The sequence below is a fragment of the Dendropsophus ebraccatus genome, chromosome 15, assembly GCF_027789765.1.
Source record: "Dendropsophus ebraccatus isolate aDenEbr1 chromosome 15, aDenEbr1.pat, whole genome shotgun sequence".
NCBI classification, from domain to species: domain Eukaryota; kingdom Metazoa; phylum Chordata; class Amphibia; order Anura; family Hylidae; genus Dendropsophus; species Dendropsophus ebraccatus.
In genome coordinates, this window is record NC_091468.1 from 44,904,449 (window position 1) to 44,925,442 (window position 20,994).

The 20,994-nt window shown below is 48.2% G+C and overlaps 2 protein-coding genes across 5 annotated transcripts in view; one reads left to right on the top strand and one right to left on the bottom strand.

Moving 5' to 3' along the window:
- Positions 1–11,487, bottom strand: part of PUS10 (pseudouridine synthase 10) — a 52,698-nt gene extending 41,211 nt beyond the window's left edge. The window contains exons 1-4 of one of the 4 annotated variants that reach the window (XR_011360213.1): positions 9,154–9,411; positions 7,485–7,620; positions 6,141–6,353; positions 2,589–2,675 (exon numbers count right to left, since the gene is read on the bottom strand). Coding sequence is in view for 3 of the 4 variants with exons in the window: in XM_069954141.1 (XP_069810242.1) it covers positions 2,589–2,675; positions 6,141–6,353; positions 7,485–7,610 (426 nt within the window). In the remaining variant the exon portion in view is untranslated. Of the gene's footprint in view, positions 1–1,407; positions 1,543–2,588; positions 2,676–6,140; positions 6,354–7,484; positions 7,621–9,153; positions 9,412–11,437 lie in introns of those variants that run through there. The other 3 variants (XM_069954141.1, XM_069954140.1, XM_069954142.1) reach the window with 3 other exon arrangements.
- Positions 11,488–12,266: 779 nt separating this feature from the next.
- Positions 12,267–20,994, top strand: PEX13 (peroxisomal biogenesis factor 13). Its single transcript, XM_069954493.1, has 4 exons — positions 12,267–12,431; positions 16,240–16,949; positions 20,100–20,225; positions 20,420–20,994. The coding sequence occupies exons 1-4, from the start codon at positions 12,334–12,336 to the stop codon at positions 20,728–20,730; spliced, it is 1,245 nt and encodes a 414-aa protein (XP_069810594.1). The 5' UTR covers positions 12,267–12,333; the 3' UTR covers positions 20,731–20,994.

A 20,994-nucleotide genomic window follows, 5' to 3' on the forward strand; every position in this document is an offset into this window, starting at 1 on the left:
TAGATTTAAAGAGGTTGTCCAGGCAAAACTAACTTGCCCCCTATCCACAGGATCTGACCTCTGTACCCCCTGCTGATCTCCATATCACCCCACCCCCCAGCTCCTTTGTTATGAATACAGCAGCGGGTACGGAATGTAACCTGCAGCTCTATTCTTTCCTATGGAGCCACCGGAAAGAGCCAAGTGCTGTACTCATCTCTCTCCGGCGGTCCATAGGAATGTAAAGAGCCGCAGGTCATGTGCCATACCTGTGGCTGTATACAAAGATCGGCAGGGGGTACAGAGGTCAGACCCCTCGTGATCATTGTTAAAATTGGTCAATCGGGTGCTTTCAAACAATTTTTTTTTGTTCTATTCCTATGAGGGAAATGCTTAAAGTGTCACTGTTGTTTAAAGTTTTTTTTTGTAGAAATCAATAGTACAGGAGATTTTAAGAAACTTTGTAATCGAGTTTATTAACCGAAAAAGGCATTTTTATCATGAAAAAGCCGTTTGAAGCTCTCCCCCCTGTCTTCTTCGTTCTCTATAGAGAAGGGAGGGGCGGAGGGAGATGAGGCACCAAAACAGGACAACAAATAGGTAATTTACAGCTACATCACCCGGCTATCTCTTCTGAAGTCAGCACTGACTTCTCTGACCTCTGAATACCAGCTTTCATGCAGCTCCTGCTGTGTAATCCTTTGCTCTCTGCTGGCGACTAATCTCCCTCCTCCCCTCTCCATAGGTTACACAGGGCTCGACTGTGTAAAAGAGTCGAGGTTTCCTGATCATGAGCAGTGGATGAGAGAGAGGAGGGAAGGGGGGACCTGGGGAAAGTCTTTTTGAATGCAGATAATGGCATATTTGCCTAATAAACCCAATTACAAAGTTTCTTAAAAATCGCCTGGACTATTGATTTCTGCAAAAAAATAAAAATAAAATGAAACGACAGTGACACTTCAAAGGGGGTTGTCCAGGTTTAGAAAAAAAATGGCTATTTTCTTCAAAACAAAAGAAAGCACATCCCTGTCTTCAGACCTTGTGTGGTGTTATAACTCCGCTCCATTCACTTTAATGTAATTGAGCTGCAATGCCACGCAAAGTGAGGACAGGAGAGTTGCTGTTTCTGAAAGAAAGTAGCCATGTTTTTTTAATCCGGAGCAATCCCTTTAACACGTAGATGTGAGCAAGCCCTAGATTTTTGCATCTTTAACAGCAGTGGGAAACCCCCTTTTACACATACTGTACAAGCGGCAGTTACCGTGGACACAAACATTTTCCTTGTGTAAGTGCGCCCTCTACTGGGCGCTGATAATATTCATAACTTCCTTTACAATATGCAATCTTTTTTTCCCTTATCCCTGTTCTTCATGAAGAATAAAGGTCGCCATACACTTAATATTTATGTCAGCAAACCCCGCCACTTACCAGTATAAAGTGTATGGGGATGATGACTGTGGAGATAGGGGTTGAAACATGACGGCATTTTACACGTACTAAACGTTCCTTTGTATGGGGAGGACAGAAGAGATAACCGCAGCACTGCATTGTCTGTACATGGTCTCAAGTATACAGGGGGAGATTTATCAAACATGGCGTAAAGTGAAACTGGCTCAGTTGCCCCTAGCAACCAATCAGATTCCACTTTTCATTTTCCAGAGCGTCTGTGAGGAATGAAAGGTGGAATCTGATTGGTTGCTATGGGCAACTGAGCCAGTTTGACTTTACACCATGTTTGATAAATCTCTCCCATGATGTTCAAGACATTACCAATTTACACACAGAGGCTAATACAGACACACAGAGGCACACAGACAGTGTAGTATAGGTGTGTGTCCCCTTGTGTGCATGGTCCCTGTCTACAAAGATTTTTTAGATTTAGATTTTTTACAAACAAACTCTAACAAAGTGTCAAAGAGGAGTAGTGGTTTGGCGTTTGTGCCGCACCTCGGCATTCATCACCACTACTTCCTCCTCTCCGTTTTCATACACATTTACCCATTAGCCTGCATCTTGTTCCCTATTGCTGTCATGTAGTTGCACGCACATGCCATTGCTGGCAAGTACCGTGCTCCAACTTGCCAGTTCGTGCCAGCGCCGACAATTCCCTCTGGGGGTGCGCTCCTGGTAATGCTGTTCGTGTGTGTGCGCCATAGGTCTGCATCGCTCTTCTGCCCTAAAGCGAATGCATAAACGGCGTTACCAGGAGCAGGCCCAAACTGGCAATTCGGCGCGCAGCCCTTGCCAGCAGCGGCGCATGCCTGCAACTACATGATGGCAACAAACAGCAGGATGCAGGTTAATGAGTAAATATGCATGAAAACGTGGAGGAGGAAGTAGTGGTGAGGCGTGCCAAGATGCGACACAAGACAGGGACCATGCACACAAGGGGACATACACCTATACCACACTTTTAGCATCTCGGATCCGGTACGGGTGCTGACAAATACCCTTTAACTATTCATCTTAATGGGAGAAGGCTGAAAAAACATGTTTGCATAGTGTAAAAGAAGCACTGAAATCAAAGGTGGCTTCTGAAGCAGCTTATGAGCCTCTGCTACATACATAGATGCCATAAAGGAATAGAAATATTAGAAATATTACCTTACCTCTCTTACTAACAGCTGTGCTGGCAGGGAGACCGGAAAAACAAAGTCCTGAAACTCATATCCAGCCGACTGGACTGTATCGAATATCTAGAAATAAGACATGGAATATTAAGTATTCATAAGTAACCATAGCCCACAGACAGTAGCACAAACAGCATATTTATAGTCTAGTGCAGAGCATGGTTAATGCACAGATTCCCTATAGAAGTCTGTATTTTTCCACAGTTTCCACAGATGCAATGTTCACGAATCTGTGAAATACATGGATGTGGTGTGAGCAATGTAATGTTAACTAACTAGCACTGTACAATTTTAGCAGATCTGTGGAAAAAAAAGGATCACATAGGAATATAGCGGACTTCATCCATAGAGCTTAAACGGGTACACCGGGCTTGGGGTTTTTTTTATTGTAAGGCCGGGGAGGGGGTGGATATAGAAGTCACTTACCTCCCCGGTTCCAGCACCGGGTACCGGATTGCGCAGCCTCCTTCTCCCGTCTGGCCTTGACCAGGAAGTGGCAGCCGGACGGTAGAAGGGGGCGGCGCGATTCGGGACCCGGCATTGGAACAGGAGAAGTAAGTGACCGGCTTCTTCTATATCCACTCCCTCCCCTGCCGTACTATAAAAATGACCCCAGCCCGGAGTAGCTCTTTTTAAAAAAAAAATCACTGGACGTGTCAATAAGGCCTTAAAGGGGTTATCCAGCTCTACAAAAACATGTCCACTTTCTTCCAGAGACAGCACCACTCTTGTCTCCAGTTTAGGTGTGGTTTTCAATTAAACTGGCCATGTTTTTGTAGCACCGGATAACCCCTTTCATATATAATATTCATCATGCGATTTTACAGGACAAAACCTCTGATAGATCAGGTACACTGCTGTCAAGGGGACCTTGTGTGGCTTCACATCATCTACATCAACATTCCCAAATTTACCCAAGTCCATTACTATAACATTTTCCAGTCTGAACTAGAAGAACTCTGTTTTAGGCTATGTTCACACTATATAATACCACAGCCTCTGTTTTACATGTTCCTGTGGCCGATACTGCCATATCGGCCGCAGCAACATTGTTTTAATTCTATATGGATACATTACAGCCATACATTGTGTGCACAGAGGGTTAACTATGGCTGTAGAAAACAAGTTGTTTTTTTTTATACGGGCCATGGTGAACAATGGCCATAGTGCACCCTGTATGTGAGCACTACAGCCATTGTTCCTTTGCCTTCAATGTTCTCTGCAGCGCCAGAAAACTGCGGCCGTAGTTTTCCCTATTTTTTTACGCTGTGTGAATATAGCCTTAAACCGTATTGTCTACCTCAAGGAGAAGTTTCATGGCTTTTCCAATAAACTGATATAGTTTAGATAAAGATGTCTGGCCAAGCTAGAATATTAAAGAGAAAACATCAACAGGTGCACAAACTGCAGAGTTGTCAATCCTGACGTTGGCCTTCTTATTTTTCACCTCTGTGATGCTTTTCTGTATTTATTAGTTCCAAGATCTGGTGACAGCAGACATGACTATTCATGTATATATTAATAAGCATAAGGGGAAGACGATATACAAGCTGGCGGGCAGAGGAAGACCGCCACTACACCCAATGGGTGAATTTGCATATTTGCTTTTAATGAAAATACTGAAAAATGATGCAGAGGAGGAAAATAAGAAGACTAGTGCCACAATCGGCAACTCTGCAGAATGTACAAACCTGCTTTGTATGAACAGCTGTGGCAATATCTATACAAGGAATGGGGCAGGAAGCAGTTGGCTCCATTACCTGGGTAGTGGCCATGCCTGGAAACTGCAGCTTAGCTCACACTAAAGTAAACTCAGGATAGGCCATCAATCATTTCAGTCTGGGGAAACCCCTTCAAAGGCTGCTGACCCCTTTGATTTATCTTATTCTTGCTCTCTATTTATTATGGTACATCTGTCCTACCACAATAGGGTAACTTTCATAGAGCAATAAGCAATAATACAGGTGCCTTCATACTATATCCACATTGCTCTCACTTTTTGCAGTATATAGAATCCCACAATGATCATACAGGGAGATTATTGCTGCATGGCTGATGGCTGGGATTGTGCAGCCCTAAAAACTGATGTTAGTTGGTTACACATGACCCAGTGTAGACCGGGAGTGTATGACTGACAATATGGTAAGTGAAAAGCCACAACTAGATCAGCGTTTGTTTCTGGCAGTAGTCTGTCTGCCTAAAAAGACCCTAGGGGCCCTGTTACACAAGACGATTATTGTGCGAAAAATCGTTATATCGTTCGAATTTAAACGATAAATCGAAAAATCGTTCACATGTCGTTGATAATTGATTTAGATCTGAACTTAAAATTATCGTTAATCATTTGCTGTAATTTCACATTCGTTCGCTCAAGTTCCGCATTTGTTCACTAATCATTCTGTGTAATTGCACATTGTTCATTGTTTTGATGGGATCAGAAGGAGTTGTGGTGCATTTACACGGAACGATTATCGTTCAAATTTTCGCAATAACGATCGCATTTGAGCCATAATCGTTTGTGTAAACACAGCAAACGATCAAGCGGTTAGTGAGAGATTGTTCATTTTGATCTTTCAAAATGTTCTCAAATTGTCGTTCGCTAAAAATTCGCAGATAGCTTTGTGTAAACAGTCGTTACCGATGTCCTTGCAGCCCTTGCAGCATCATACATTACCTGTCAGGTCTTCTTCTCTGCGCTGTCTTCATGCCCGGGTCCCGCGCGCTCTATCTTCCGAATGGTCGGTCAGCTGACAGGCCACACTCAGCCAATCACAGGCCGCGGCGGTCCCGGCCTGTGATTGGCTGAGCGCTCCGTCAGCTGACCGGCCATTCGGAAGATAGAGCGCGCGGGACCCGGGCATGAAGACAGCGCAGAGAAGAAGACCTGACAGTTAATGTATGATGCTGCGCTTCTGAAATCGTCGGTCGCCTGCCGCGCACCGCTATTCAACAGTAGTGATGCGCGGTGGCGGAACGATGATTTTAGGTCTGGCCCTAAATGAACAAACAGCCGATGACACGATCATTGGCTGATCATTCTCTCTATTTCAACAAACGATAATCGGTCGAATCGGGCCAAATGGGGCCGATTCGGCCAATTATGGTTACTGTGGAATAGGGCCCTAAGGGTTCCTTTACAGAGAGATTTATCTGACAGATTTTTGAAGCCAAAGTCAGGAACAGACTATAAACAGAGAACAGGTCATAAAGGAAAGACTGAGATTTCTCCTCTTTTCAAATCCATTCCTGGCTTTGGCTTACAAATTTAAGAAAAATCTCTCTGTGTTAAAGGCACCATAAGTTCAGTTCAATTGAGCTGTTAAAAAAGGCCCAAGTGAGTAGGAACTTGTACAACGTAAATGTAATGAGATGATCTGGATTGCACCAAGCCAGTGCCGGTTCTGCACTGATACCGTGTGAGATCCAGGCATTGCACCCTCTATATGAATGTGTTTATGATACAGCTTTGTGAAGGAGGCCGAGCTCAGCTAGGAGGGGGCAATAGTGCGGGGTCTTTACTGCACAAATTACCTTTTTAACAAACTCCTTACTGCAGTGGTGCTGCAGAATCCCCAGGCAGAGATTGCAGGTCTCAGGGTCTTCAGAGACATCAGGGTCTTCAACATCTGGCGGGATTTCTGTGCCCCACTCACACTCAGGTAATTCTTCCAACCGGACCTTCTTAGTCGGTGGGGAAATATCTCCATCACTGGCCAGGGACTTCCGCAGCTCATCTGCCAGTTCCTAAGATGTAAATGGTATGTTTATTATCTGGATTTCCCTTCTATACCTGTAGGACGTAATTCAAACAATGGATCTTTTCAGATGTTTTAAAGGGGTATTCCACTCAAACTGAACTTTTGATATGTTGCTGCCCATGGTGAGATTAACAATTGCTTCCATACTTGTTTTTAGATATTCAGTCTCCTTCCCCCAGTTCTGAGCTGCTGTTTCCTACTGTAAAACATAAAAAACTGGGTTTGAGCTTTTCTTTCCAACTCCCCCTCCCTTCTGAGACAGCTGATGTAAACATGTCCCTGGCAGGCTTTATCTGCAACATTGTAGCTTCTTTTTAATGTTAGGAGGGATAATCAGTTAGTTCAATAGCGACTTGACCTCAGAATAACCCTCCTAGCATTATAAAGAAGCTACAATGTTGCAGATAAAGCCTGCCAGGGCTGTTTACATTAGCTGTCTCAGAAGGCAGGGGGAGACAAAGAGAAAAGCTCACACACAGATTTTAGTGTCTCCAGCAGAAAGGAGCAGCTTAGAACTGGGAGAAGGAGACTGAATAGATAATAACAAGTATGGAAGGAATTGTTAGTCTCACCATGGGCAGCAACATATCAAAAGTTATGTTTGAGCGGAATACCCCTTTAAAGCATTAGCTGTCATAAAGACTCCTTGAATAGATTGGTGTGGATCTACAGCAACGCAATATTTCAGCAGTAGCTGCGACTGCAAGTACAATCGTTGTGACAGGCACCCTTTAAGGGAAATCTGTCAGCTCTATATCATAGTCAGAGCTGCAGGCATGGGCAGACAAAAAAAAAAAGATTAAAAAAAATGCTACATGTCTCTTAGCCAATGGCTGCTCACAAAGTTATAAAATCATAATATATTTCCATGCTGTGAAGTCACAGAGGATGGGCCGGGCTGAGCTGCAGCATGCAAGCCTCCTCTCTCCCCTACCCCTGTCCTGCATAATACAAGTGCTGGAATGAAAATCCAGAACATCCATCATACAGTGGAGGGAGGAGGCATGCATGCTGCAGTTCAACCCAGTCTCTATGCCTTGAAAAGAAAACTTAATTTTATAACTTTGTGTGGAGCTCTAACCACAGGGGCCCCCACCGAATGCAAGAAGATAGAGACCTTGTATGGAAGCCGATAAGGTGCTGGGAATCCGACACAGCAGAAACGAAGGACACATCTTGGACAGGTTCCTGAAGACAATAGGAGTTTGGCCACTGGTTTGTACTTTTCTTCTATCAGCAGCATGTTCTCTGGTCTGTGGAACAGAAGAAACAAACCGTATTCATGACAGCCCGTCCCCGGAAAGCAGGAATTATGTACTTCTATAACATGAAGATTTCGGTGCTTTCTATCATTTGGAAATCATAAAATCACCTGCATATTCACACCAGAGCAAATTCAGTGCCTTGAATGGAATATACTGTGCTGCAATGCATTCTGTGAGATGTAGTGTTTGCAACAGGACTGTACAGCAGTCTAATGCAGACAGCACAACATACAGCAGAAGGTAATATTTTAGAGTTCACTGTATTATTGCATTATATTTTACTACGCTGTATCATAGCAAGAGTCTCTTTGTTGTCCACAGCAGCCAATCACAGCTCAGCTTTCATATATTAATGAGCTCTGATTGGCTGTATTTAAAGGGAATATCCAGTGAAAATCTTTTTCTTTCAAACCAACTGGTTTTAGAAAGTTATAAAGCAGGAGATGTTTTCTATGGGGATTTGCTACTGTTATGGACAGTTCCTGTCTCGGCCAGAAGTGTCATCAGAGAGCACTGATTCAGACTGAAGAGAAAACACCATTTCATGCAGGACATACAGCAGCTGATAAGTATGGGAAGATTTCAGATTTTTAAATAGAAGTAAATTACAAATCTATATAACTTTCTGGAACCATATGATTTGAAAGAAAAAAAAAATTCGCTGCATAACCCCTTTAAATTCCCAAGGCCTCTGTTTGTTGTAAGTGAATAGAAACAAAAATGTCTTGTCTCCAGCTTGGGTGGGGTTTTGCTGCTCAGTTCCAATTAAGTGAATGGATCTTAAAGGGGTACTCCAGCGGGGGGGGGGGTTATTTTTGGATCTGGCCAGGGAGGAGGTGGCTGAGAGAAAAGACGTCCACTCACCTCCCCGGTTCCAGCGGCGGGTCCCGTATCGCGGCGCTCCGGTCTCCAGCCGCTTCCTGGTGTCCGACGCGGGCCCGAGACGTGACGTCTCAGGTCCGCTCAGCCCGTCAGTGACAGAGGCGGGATCTGAGCTGACTTGAAACGGATCCCACCTCTGTCACTGACGGGCTGAGCGGACCTGAGAAGTCACGTCTCGAGCCCGCGTCAGACACCCAGAAGCGGCTGGAAACCGGAGCGCCGTGATATGGGACCCGCCGCTGGATCCGGGGAGGTGAGTGGACGTCTTTTCTCTCAGTCACCGCCTCCCCGGCCAGATCCAAAGATAGCCCCCATGCTGGAGTACCCCTTTAATGGCAAACCGCACCTGAACTGGAGACAAGAGTCGTGCTGTCTCTGAAAGAAAGTGGCCATGTTTTTTTTAGCGCTGGATAACCCCTTTAAATCCAGGAACAGGTCAGCATGCAGCTCTCTTCTTACTGCCATGTTAGATGTAACTCCAACAGAGCCCATTATAAATGAATGGAGTCCATAGAATGATGTCTGCAGCAGACCTGGTGCTACAATGAAGGGAAGCTATACAGAGCTGTGGTCCCCAGCATCAAACAGCACCTAGAATATAACCACTAGTGTGAACACTGCCACTCATGCGTCTCTTACCTATGCACTGGTTGGTGAGGAGATACAGGAGCCTGCAGGGTGCGGCACAGGAGTGGGATTATGAATGAGATTTCTGACCTGACACTTGTATCTCCAGCACGGAACAACTATTTACACAATCCCGCAAGACGACCACGTGTAAAAACACACGGAACCAAATGTCTGGGTCATATGTACCGGGGGAAGGAATCCAGGAAAGGACACAGAGCTTCAATGTGTGGGCGGAAGAATAAGGAGAAACTAGATAGGAAGCTAGAGCGGTACCGCGCCCTCTGGTGGCAGCTGATCTGTAATGCATGATCGTGAACGCTGTAATATACGTCTGATATTACTAGATGATATTGGCTGCCAGACATCCTGCTGTACACGGTGCCATACAGAGATCCCCCTGTAGACAGTGCAAACAAGAGATCCCCCTGTAGACAGTGCAAACAAGAGATCCCCCTGTAGACAGTGCAAACAAGAGATCCCCCTGTAGACAGTGCAAACAAGAGATCCCCCTGTAGACAGTGCCAACAAGAGATCCCCCTGTAGACAGTGCAAACAAGAGATCCCCCTGTAGACAGTGCCAACAAGAGATCCCCCTGTAGACAGTGCCATACAGAGATCCCCCTGTAGACAGTGCAAACAAGAGATCCCCCTGTAGACAGTGCCAACAAGAGATCCCCCTGTAGACAGTGCCATACAGAGATCCCCCTGTAGACAGTGCAAACAAGAGATCCCCCTGTAGACAGTGCAAACAAGAGATCCCCCTGTAGACAGTGCCAACAAGAGATCCCCCTGTAGACAGTGCCATACAGAGATCCCCCTGTAGACAGTGCCAGCCAGAGATCCCCCTGTAGACAGTGCAAACAAGAGATCCCCCTGTAGACAGTGCCAGCCAGAGATCCCCCTGTAGACAGTGCCAGCCAGAGATCCCCCTGTAGACAGTGCCATACAGAGATCCCCCTGTAGACAGTGCAAACAAGAGATCACCCTGTAGACAGTGCAAACAAGAGATCCCCCTGTAGACAGTGCAAACAAGAGATCACCCTGTAGACAGTGCCAGCCAGAGATCCCCCTGTAGACAGTGCCAACAAGAGATCCCCCTGTAGACAGTGCAAACAAGAGATCCCCCTGTAGACAGTGCAAACAAGAGATCCCCCTGTAGACAGTGCAAACAAGAGATCCCCCTGTAGACAGTGCCAACAAGAGATCCCCTGTAGACAGTGCCATACAGAGATCACCCTGTAGACAGTGCCAGCCAGAGATCCCCCTGTAGACAGTGCCAGCCAAGGATCCCCCTGTAGACAGTGCCAACAAGAGATCCCCCTGTAGACAGTGCCAGCCAGAGATCCCCCTGTAGTCAGGGCCAGCCAGAGATCCCCTGTAGTCAGTGCCAGCCAGAGATCCCCCTGTAGACAGTGCCAGCCAGGGATCCCATTGTAGACAGTGCCAGCCAGGGATCCCCCTGTAGACAGTGCCAGCCAGGGATCCCATTGTAGACAGTGCCAGCCAGGGATCCCACTGTAGACATTGCCAGCCAGAGATCCCCCTGTAGACAGTGCCATACAGAGATCCCCCTGTAGACAGTGCCATACAGAGATCCCCCTGTAGACAGTGCCAGCCAGAGATCCCCCTGTAGACAGTGCCAGCCAGGGATCCCGCTGTAGACAGTGCCAGCCAGAGATCCCCCTGTAGACAGTGCCAGCCAGAGATCCCCTGTAGACATTGCCAACAAGAGATCCCACTGTAGACAGTGCCAGCCAGGGATCCCGCTGTAGACAGTGCCGGCCAGGGATCCCGCTGTAGACAGTGCCAGCCAGAGATCCCCCTGTAGACAGTGCCAACAAGAGATCCCACTGTAGACAGTGCCAGCCAGGGATCCCACTGTAGACAGTGCCAGCCAGGGATCCCCCTGTAGACAGTGCCAGCCAGAGATCCCCCTGTAGACAGTGCCAACAAGAGATCCCACTGTAGACAGTGCCAGCCAGAGATCCCCCTGTAGACAGTGCCAGCCAGAGATCCCCCTGTAGACAGTGCCAGCCAGAGATCCCCCTGTAGACAGTGCCAGCCAGAGACCCCCCTGTAGACAGTGCCAGCCAGAGACCCCCCTGTAGACAGTGCCAGCCAGGGATCCCGCTGTAGAGCCTCAGCAGTAAAGCTCATTGCCGGTTCTAGTTAATCTTGAAATATCTCCAGAATCCCTGTATCACGGTTGTCACCAAGGCTCTAGCAATACAAGAGGAGAAAACATGGCGGCTCCTGAGAGAAACATATACCGCTTTACTATTTTATTGTTTACCGTTGGTGATATTGGACAAAAGAGATTTACTGTAGCTTCATTTCATATCCATTGATCTGTATTAGAATAAAAAAAGAAAAACTTTCCAGCAAAAACGGCGCCTCCCATGTCTCCAGGTTGTGTCTGGTATCACAAGTTCCATTGATTTCAGTGTAACTGTGCAGCAAAATTACACATAAACCGAGGACAGAATTATTATTATTATTATTATTATTATTATTATTATACAGGGTTCAGGCAGCATATATTTCCTTTAAGGCGGCGACGCGCATTTCCGCCGGTGCCATAGACACTATTCTATGCACGGGCGGATTACGCGTTCCGTCGAAAGAATTGACGTCAATTCTTTCGACGGAACGCGTAATCCGCCCTTGCACAGAACAGTGTCTATGGCACCGGCGGAAAAGCGCGCCGCCGCGTGCGGGGACGAGCGACGGAATACGCCGCGGGTTATACGCGGCAATTCCGTAGTGTGCACGCACCCTAAGACCAAAGACCACGAATCCTCTTGGTCTGCAGTGGCTGTGCTATATCCAGGAGCTGTGTTCTGTAAACCAGCCAGCAGGGGGAGCTCTTGTTTGCAGCCATTTGGCTTTATATAATGTATTTTTTGTTGTTATGGTTGCAACTCGCTTACACAAATGACAAGAACCCGTGAGAACGAGTGTTTAGCCACATGACATCCACACTTCCAGTCCATGACTGGTTATCCTATAGCTACTGTAATCGCATCGTCAGTCGGTTGCTCTGGGCTTTGGATGGCCGCACTGTGAAGCCTCGCCGGTAGATTGCTTCGGTCTGTGGATGGCTGCGCTGCAGCTTGTCGCCGATGGATTAGTCAGGCCTGTGCGTCGCTCTGCAGTGAGGCGTCACTGGTGGATTAGTCAGGCCTGTCCATGGCGCTGCAGCGGAGCGGGATGGCGGCGCAGCCTCCTCCTCCTAAACCGTGGGAAACCCGGAGGGTTCTGGGCGGAGTCCCCAGCACTTCTTTTCAGTGAGTGTCCGGTCCGGGGAGAGCGGGTGGTCGTGGTACGGGGGCCGGGCTGCCAACTCACGGGAGGGTCCAAAGATCAGTCACCTGTCAGGAAGTCACCGAGCCCGGGATCCAGAGATGCGGTCACCTCCCGGCTGTGTGCGACATACACGGGGGATCCGGGCAGTCCATGCGGGCCTGAGGGGGGCCAGAGACCGCAGATACCAACCGGAGGCTCCTGTATATAACGGAAGGCTCCTGTGTGTTATCCCCGATAGTAACCGGAGGCTCCTGTGTGTTATCCCCGATAGTAACCGGAGGCTCCTGTGTGTTATCACCGATAGTAACCGGAGGCTCCTGTGTGTTATCCCCGATAGTAACCGGAGGCTCCTGTGTGTTATCCCCGATAGTAACCGGAGGCTCCTGTGTGTTATCCCCGATAGTAACCGGAGGCTCCTGTGTGTTATCCCCGATAGTAACCGGAAGCTCCTGTGTTATCACTGATAGTAACCGGAGGCTCCTGTGTGTTATCCCCGATAGTAACCGGAGGCTCCTGTGTGTTATCACTGATAGTAACCGGAGGCTCCTGTGTGTTATCCCCGATAGTAACCGGAGGCTCCTGTGTGTTATCCCCGATAGTAACCGGAGGCTCCTCTGTGTTATCCCCGATAGTAACCGGAGGCTCCTGTGCGTTATCACCGATAGTAACCGGAGGCTCCTGTGTGTTATCCCCGATAGTAACCGGAGGCTCCTCTGTGTTATCCCCGATAGTAACCGGAGGCTCCTGTGTGTTATCCCCGATAGTAACCGGAGGCTCCTGTGTGTTATCCCCGATAGTAACCGGAGGCTCCTGTGTGTTATCCCCGATAGTAACCGGAGGCTCCTGTGTGTTATCCCCGATAGTAACCGGAGGCTCCTGTGTGTTATTCCCGATAGTAACCGGAGGCTCCTGTGTGTTATCACCGATAGTAACCGGAGGCTCCTGTGTGTTATCACCGATAGTAACCGGAGGCTCCTGTGCGTTATCACCGATAGTAACCGGAGGCTCCTGTGTGTTATCCCCGATAGTAACCGGAGGCTCCTGTGTGTTATCCCCGATAGTAACTGGAGGCTCCTGTGTGTTATCCCCGATAGTAACCGGAGGCTCCTGTGTGTTATCCCCGATAGTAACCGGAGGCTCCTGTGTGTTATCCCCGATAGTAACTGGAGGCTCCTGTGTGTTATCCCCGATAGTAACCGGAGGCTCCTGTGCGTTATCCCCGATAGTAACCGGAGGCTCCTGTGCGTTATCACTGATAGTAACCGGAGGCTCCTGTGCGTTATCCCCGATAGTAACCGGAGGCTCCTGTGTGTTATCCCCGATAGTAACCGGAGGCTCCTGTGTGTTATACCCGATAGTAACCGGAGGCTCCTGTGCGTTATCCCCGATAGTAACCGGAGGCTTCTGTGTGTTATCCCCGATAGTAACCGGAGGCTCCTGTGTGTTATCACCGATAGTAACCGGAGGCTCCTGTGTGTTATCCCCGATAGTAACCGGAGGCTCCTGTGTGTTATCCCCGATAGTAACCGGAGGCTCCTGTGTGTTATCCCCGATAGTAACCGGAGGCTCCTGTGTGTTATCCCCGATAGTAACCGGAGGCTCCTGTGTGTTATCCCCGATAGTAACCGGAGGCTCCTGTTATCCCCGATAGTAACTGGAGGCTCCTGTGTGTTATCCCCGATAGTAACCGGAGGCTCCTGTGTGTTATCCCCGATAGTAACCGGAGGCTCCTGTGCGTTATCACCGATAGTAACCGGAGGCTCCTGTGTGTTATCCCCGATAGTAACCGGAGGCTCCTGTGTGTTATCCCCGATAGTAACCGGAGGCTCCTCTGTGTTATCCCCGATAGTAACCGGAGGCTCCTCTGTGTTATCCCCGATAGTAACCGGAGGCTTCTGTGTGTTATCCCCGATAGTAACCGGAGGCTCCTGTGTGTTATCACCGATAGTAACCGGAGGCTCCTGTGTGTTATCACCGATAGTAACCGGAGGCTCCTGTGTGTTATCCCCGATAGTAACCGGAGGCTCCTGTGTGTTATCCCCGATAGTAACCGGAGGCTCCTGTGTGTTATCCCCGATAGTAACCGGAGGCTCCTGTGCGTTATCACCGATAGTAACCGGAGGCTCCTGTGCGTTATCACCGATAGTAACCGGAGGCTCCTGTGCGTTATCCCCGATAGTAACCGGAGGCTCCTGTGTGTTATCACCGATAGTAACCGGAGGCTCCTCTGTGTTATCCCCGATAGTAACCGGAGGCTCCTGTGTGTTATCCCCGATAGTAACCGGAGGCTCCTGTGTGTTATCCCCGATAGTAACCGGAGGCTCCTGTGTGTTATCCCCGATAGTAACCGGAGGCTCCTGTGTGTTATTCCCGATAGTAACCGGAGGCTCCTGTGTGTTATCACCGATAGTAACCGGAGGCTCCTGTGTGTTATCACCGATAGTAACCGGAGGCTCCTGTGTGTTATCACCGATAGTAACCGGAGGCTCCTGTGTGTTATCACCGATAGTAACCGGAGGCTCCTGTGTGTTATCACCGATAGTAACCGGAGGCTCCTGTGTGTTATCCCCGATAGTAACCGGAGGCTCCTGTGTGTTATCCCCGATAGTAACCGGAGGCTCCTGTGTGTTATCCCCGATAGTAACCGGAGGCTCCTGTGTGTTATCCCCGATAGTAACCGGAGGCTCCTGTGTGTTATCCCCGATAGTAACCGGAAGCTCCTGTGTTATCACCGATAGTAACCGGAGGCTCCTGTGTGTTATCCCCGATAGTAACCGGAGGCTCCTGTGTGTTATCCCCGATAGTAACCGGAGGCTCCTGTGTGTTATCACCGATAGTAACCGGAGGCTCCTGTGTGTTATCACCGATAGTAACCGGAGGCTCCTGTGTGTTATCACCGATAGTAACCGGAGGCTCCTGTGTGTTATCCCCGATAGTAACCGGAGGCTCCTGTGTGTTATCACCGATAGTACCCGGAGGCTCCTGTGTGTTATCACCGATAGTAACCGGAGGCTCCTGTGTGTTATCACCGATAGTAACCGGAGGCTCCTGTGTTATCACCGATAGTAACCGGAGGCTCCTGTGTTATCACCGATAGTAACCGGAGGCTCCTGTGTTATCACCGATAGTAACCGGAGGCTCCTCTGTGTTATCACCGATAGTAACTGGAGGCTCCTCTGTATTATTACCGATAGTAACCGGAGGCTCCTGCGTTATCACCGATAGTAACCGGAGGCTCCTCTGTGTTACACCGATAGTAACCGGAGGCTCCTGTGTATTATTACCGATAGTAACCGGAGGCTCCTGTGTTATCACCGATAGTAACCGGAGGCTCCTATATCTAACTGAAGGCTTCTTTATTATACCTTATAGTAACAGTGTTATCACGGATAGTAACCGGAGGCTCCTCTGCGTTATCACCGATAGTACCCGGAGGCTCCTCTGCGTTATCACGGATAGTAACCGGAGGCTCCTCTGTGTTATCACGGATAGTAACCGGAGGCTCCTCTGTGTTATCACGGATAGTAACCGGAGGCTCCTCTGTGTTATCACCGATAGTAACCGGAGGCTCCTGTGTGTTATCACCGATAGTAACCGGAGGCTCCTGTGTGTTATCCCCGATAGTAACCGGAGGCTCCTGTGTGTTATCACCGATAGTAACCGGAGGCTCCTATATCTAACTGAAGGCTTCTTTATTATACCTTATAGTAACAGTGTTATCACGGATAGTAACCGGAGGCTCCTCTGTGTTACCAATTTGCAAATATCAATCTCTATGTCCATTTACAGGTCGACGGACTTGAGAAGCAGCAATATCACCAGGCCCGGGCAGCCAACTCTTACCAGGGTGGCACCACCAGTCCTCCCTAGACCCTCTCAGCAGAACAGCACAAGCACATTCAACACTTACCGACCTGCGTACAGCTCCTTCTCACCAGGCTTTGGCTCCTATGGTAGTTATGGCAGTTCATTTTATGGCGGATACAGTCCATACAGCTATGGATACAGCAGTGGACTTGGCTATAACCGTTTCCAGAACGATGATATTCCCCCTAGTAGGTTTGTACGCCAAGCTGAAGAAAGTAGCCGGGGGGCTTTCCAGTCCATAGAGAGCATTGTCCACGCCTTTGCCTCAGTCAGCATGATGATGGACGCCACCTTCTCGGCCGTCTACAACAGCTTCAGGGCTGTCCTGGATGTAGCAAATCACTTCTCCAGACTAAAGATCCACTTTACAAAGGTATTTTCTGCGTTTGCACTTGTCAGAACCATCCGGTTCCTTTACCGACGCTTGCAGAGACTTTTGGGGTTACGGAAGAGTTCAGAAAACGAGGATCTGTGGACTGAGAGCGCCGGGACTGTGGCTCGAATCGGCTCAGAGAGCGATGGAACCAATTCAGCCAAATCCTGGCCCATTTTCTTATTTTTTGCTGTCATTCTTGGTGGCCCCTACCTCATTTGGAAACTCCTGTCTTCTGGTAATGGTGAAACTATCGAAGGTGAGCGTGAAGGTAGATTTGTACTGTGTCTTAGGACCCCATTACACAGGATGATTATCGTGCTAAAAATTGTTATATTGTTCAAATTTAAACAATACTCGTTTTGTGTGTTGTCGATCGCATCTTTTAAAGGGGTATTCCTGTTAAACATAATCTTTGATATGTTGCTGCCCATGGTGAGACTAACAATTTCTTCAATACTTGTTGTTATCTATTCAGTCTCCTTCCCCCAGTTCTGAGCCGCTGCTTTCTGCTGAAGACACAAAAATCTGTGTGTGAGCTTTTCTCTCCCTCCTCCCCCCCCCCTCCCTTCTGAGACAGATGATGTAAACAAGTCCCTGACTGGCTTTTTGGGTTATTTTGAGGTTAAGTTGTTAATAAACTCACTGTAATTAACCCTTCCAGTATTACATAGAATCTACAATGATGCAGATAAAGCCAGTCAGGGACTAGTTTACATCAGCCGTCTCAGAAGGGAGGGGGGAGGAGGGGAGACAGAGAAAAGCTCACACCCAGATATTTGTGTCTTCAGTAGAAAGAAGCAGTTTAGAACTGGGGAAAGGAGACTGAATAGATAATAACAAGTGTGGAAGGAATTGTTAGTCTCAACATGGGCAGCAACATATCAAAAGTTATGTTTGAGTGGAATACCCCTTTTAACCTTTCCACTAAATCATTATTAATCGTTCGCTAAGGGTGGAAACTCACACACTGGATCTGCAGTGGATTTCACGCTGCGCATCCCTTGCTGGTCATTTTCAATGTGATTCCATACTGTCATCCCGCTGCCAGTATGTAAATTCCGGCCCCCTTAACCCCCACCAGCAGGTATGTACATTACCGGCTCCACACTCTGGCTTACTCCGGAGGTTCCCAGCTGGACAGCCTGCTCAGCCAATCAGTGCGCTGCCCCGCTGCAGCTACTGATTGGCTGAGCGGGACATAAAGACGCCGGGAGCCTCAGATGCAGCTGAGCGATGGGGAGTTAAGTGGGTGGCATTTACATACTGGCAGCGGGATGACAATCCTGCTGCGAGTGTGGAATCACATTGAAAATGACTGCGATGGTATCCGCACCGAACTCGCAGTGTGAAATCCGCTGCAGATACTGTATGTGTGTTTCCACCCTAAGGGTGCCTTCACACCTACCGGATCCACAGCGGATCTCACTTCTGCGGAACCGCTGCGGATCCGGTATCAATTCACCCCTATGATAGCACATATTCGCAGCGGGATTAACATCCCGCTGTGAATATGTGCTTTAACTCCCTGGTGCCCGCAGCCCCGCCATCGCATCCCCCCATCCCGCCACACCCCCCCCCATCAGCCCAGCCCAGCCTCAGATCAGCTGAGCGGGACCGGAGCCGGGAGCCTCACTGCAGCCGCGCTGCCGAGCAGGTAATGTATGCTCGCGGCGGCGGGCCGGAGATGGGCTGATGGGGGGATGTGGCTGGGATGGGGGGGATGTGCCGCCGCCGGGGATGGGGGATGCGGCGGCGGGGCTGCGGGCACCAGGGAGTTAAAGCGCATATTCACAGCGGGTTAATCCCGCTGCGAATATGTGCTATCATAGGGGTGAATTGATACCGGATCCGCAGCTGATCTCGCTTCGAATCCGCAGAAGTGAGATCCGCTGTGGATCCGGTAGGTGTGAAGGCACCCTTAATGTATACATTGTTCGTTCTTTTGCTGGGATCAGGAGGAAACGATTTTAGTAACCATCGTAACTAACTGAAAGGTGTAGTGTATTATGACGAATGATTTCAGGTCATTCCCAAAAGCTCTCGTTTGCAATTGTAATTTGTTAAAAATCTCAATCAATGAATAAGGAAGAGATTCCATTTTTATACGGCTCATTGGAGCCACTCACTCAGACCCGACATCCGATGAGCTGGAGATTATACTTCAGTTTAGACCTATTTATCTTGATGGAAAATCTCTTTTAAGTGCTGAGCTGCTGTGTACACAATGACTCGGATGGTGAAGTTGGATGCAGCCATAGGCAGCCATGCTAATCCAATGCTGCACGCTTGGGTTTGCTCAACTTTAGTTATAGGATTAGAGAAGAGATTTATTTTTCCTCCCTTTTTAAAAAAGTCCAACATGAATGTGATATTAACCGTTTCACGACCTGGGGTCATTAATACATCAATGCCCAGGTAGTTTTCGGACATCAGCTTATGGGATCAAAACTATCCCTTAAGCTGATGTCCCTATGTCTGCGCCCTCTCTTCTGTCCCCTGCCGCTGTCACAATCTTGTGACAGCGGCAGGGGAGAGAGGGGAGGGGGCAGAGTGCACAGCCACGCGGCCCTGCCTTTCCTCCGGCCCCCTGACAGCCTCTGTAGCCAGGAAACCGGAAGCTTAAGGCTTCCAGTTTCCATGGCTTACATCAGGGCCGGATGGTAGCCGATGGACATCGGACAGAGAATTCTCCCTCTGTAGAGGGAGAATTCTCTGTCAGGAGCCCTATATGTACTGCGGTCGTGCTGCCCACAGTATCTATAGGGTTAACGCTCAGCATCGGAGCACGGCAGGTCCCTGGCTATCACTGATAGCCACGACCCGCCGCAGATGAAACAGGCGCAGCTTCTGTGCCTGTGTTATCCTCGATCGTAAATTAACATCGCTACAGCCTCAGGCATAGGCTGCAGCGTTGTTAATTTACAGTGCGGCGGGAGGGGGTTAATTTCCACAAGTATTAAAGGGGTTATCCAAGATTAGGAAAAACCACTGCTTTTAAAAACAGTGCCACCCTTCTCCCCAGGTTCTGTGTGGTATTACAATTTAGCTTCATTCACTAGCTGCAAAACCTGCACCCAAGCTGAGGTGTGCAGCCGTTTTGATCCGTTTTTCCATTGACTTCCATTGTAAAAAAAACGGATCAAAACAGATCCATTTTCTTTTTTTTTTGACGGACACAAAAGTAGTTTCAGCTACGTTTTTGTGTCCGTCAAAAAAACCGGATCCGTTTTGTTTTGGTTTTTTTACAACGAAAGTCAATGGAAAAACGGATCAAAACGGAGGCCCATAAATGCATTTTTTTTTCATCCGTTTTTTGCAAAAAACGGATGAAAAAAACAGATTGCAAAAACGCAGTGTAAACCTAGCCTTATTTATATTTATTTATTTATTCTTTTTTTTTTTATAGAAAACATAAACTGGGCAAGTGGAGAAGATGACCATGTGGTGGGAAGAGCCGAATATGACTTCACAGCCACTTCAGACGAAGAGATTTCCTTCCGTGCTGGAGATTTACTTAACTTAGCTCCTAAAGGTAGGAATGTTACCACGTCACAAAACTGGTCCAAGTGTGTGTCATAGGAAATTCTGGTGGTGAACCCTACTAGCTTATCCAGAGGGGCAGAATATGCTAACGCTACATAGACAACGTGTATCCGTAATAAAGCAGTAATGTACGGTATACTGTTGTATGTCTTTTTTTATATTATATCGTTTATTTCTTTTCAGAACAACAGCCTAAAGTAAGAGGCTGGCTGCTGGGGAGCGTGGATGGGCAAACAACAGGGTTTGTTCCAGCAAACTACATCAAAATCCTGGGTAAAAGAAAAGGCAGAAAGGCTGCAGAGTCAGAGAAGAGGCAAGAGGAGCAGCAGCAGCAGCCTCTGCCGTTCCCTAACCCCACAACGCTGAGTGCCGCTACCCCTGTGGCTACATTGGAGGAGCAGGAGGCCGCACTGGAGTCTGTTTTTGTGGAAACAAACAGCAGGGTCCTTGATGCTGAGCCAGACCTAAGCCACAGGGACACATTTGATCTGTAGACAGATGGGCGGTGCTGCACCACTCCTTACACAGAGATGATAGAGAACGTGCGGCAGCACTGCATATAGTGCCCAGAGCCATATACAGTAAGTTCAGTCTTATAGGTGTGGGATGTCTTCTGGGATGTGCGGCATATAAGGCTTTATAGATGTCTAACATTAGATTAACAATTAAAGGGAAGTGCATTCAGTGGTTTCTTATACTGCTGTGTTAAAGTGACACCGTCACCCCCTTAGTGCATTCTGACATCTCTACACAGGTGT

Bases quoted from the DNA above. Each gene is read 5' to 3' on its own strand.
- PEX13 (XM_069954493.1), top strand. From the start codon at position 12,334: ATGGCGCTGCAGCGGAGCGGGATGGCGGCGCAGCCTCCTCCTCCTAAA. The intron at 16,950-20,099 runs GTGAGCGTGAAG...TTTTTTTTATAG, and splicing joins TAATGGTGAAACTATCGAAG to AAAACATAAACTGGGCAAGT. The intron at 20,226-20,419 runs GTAGGAATGTTA...ATTTCTTTTCAG, and splicing joins ACTTAACTTAGCTCCTAAAG to AACAACAGCCTAAAGTAAGA.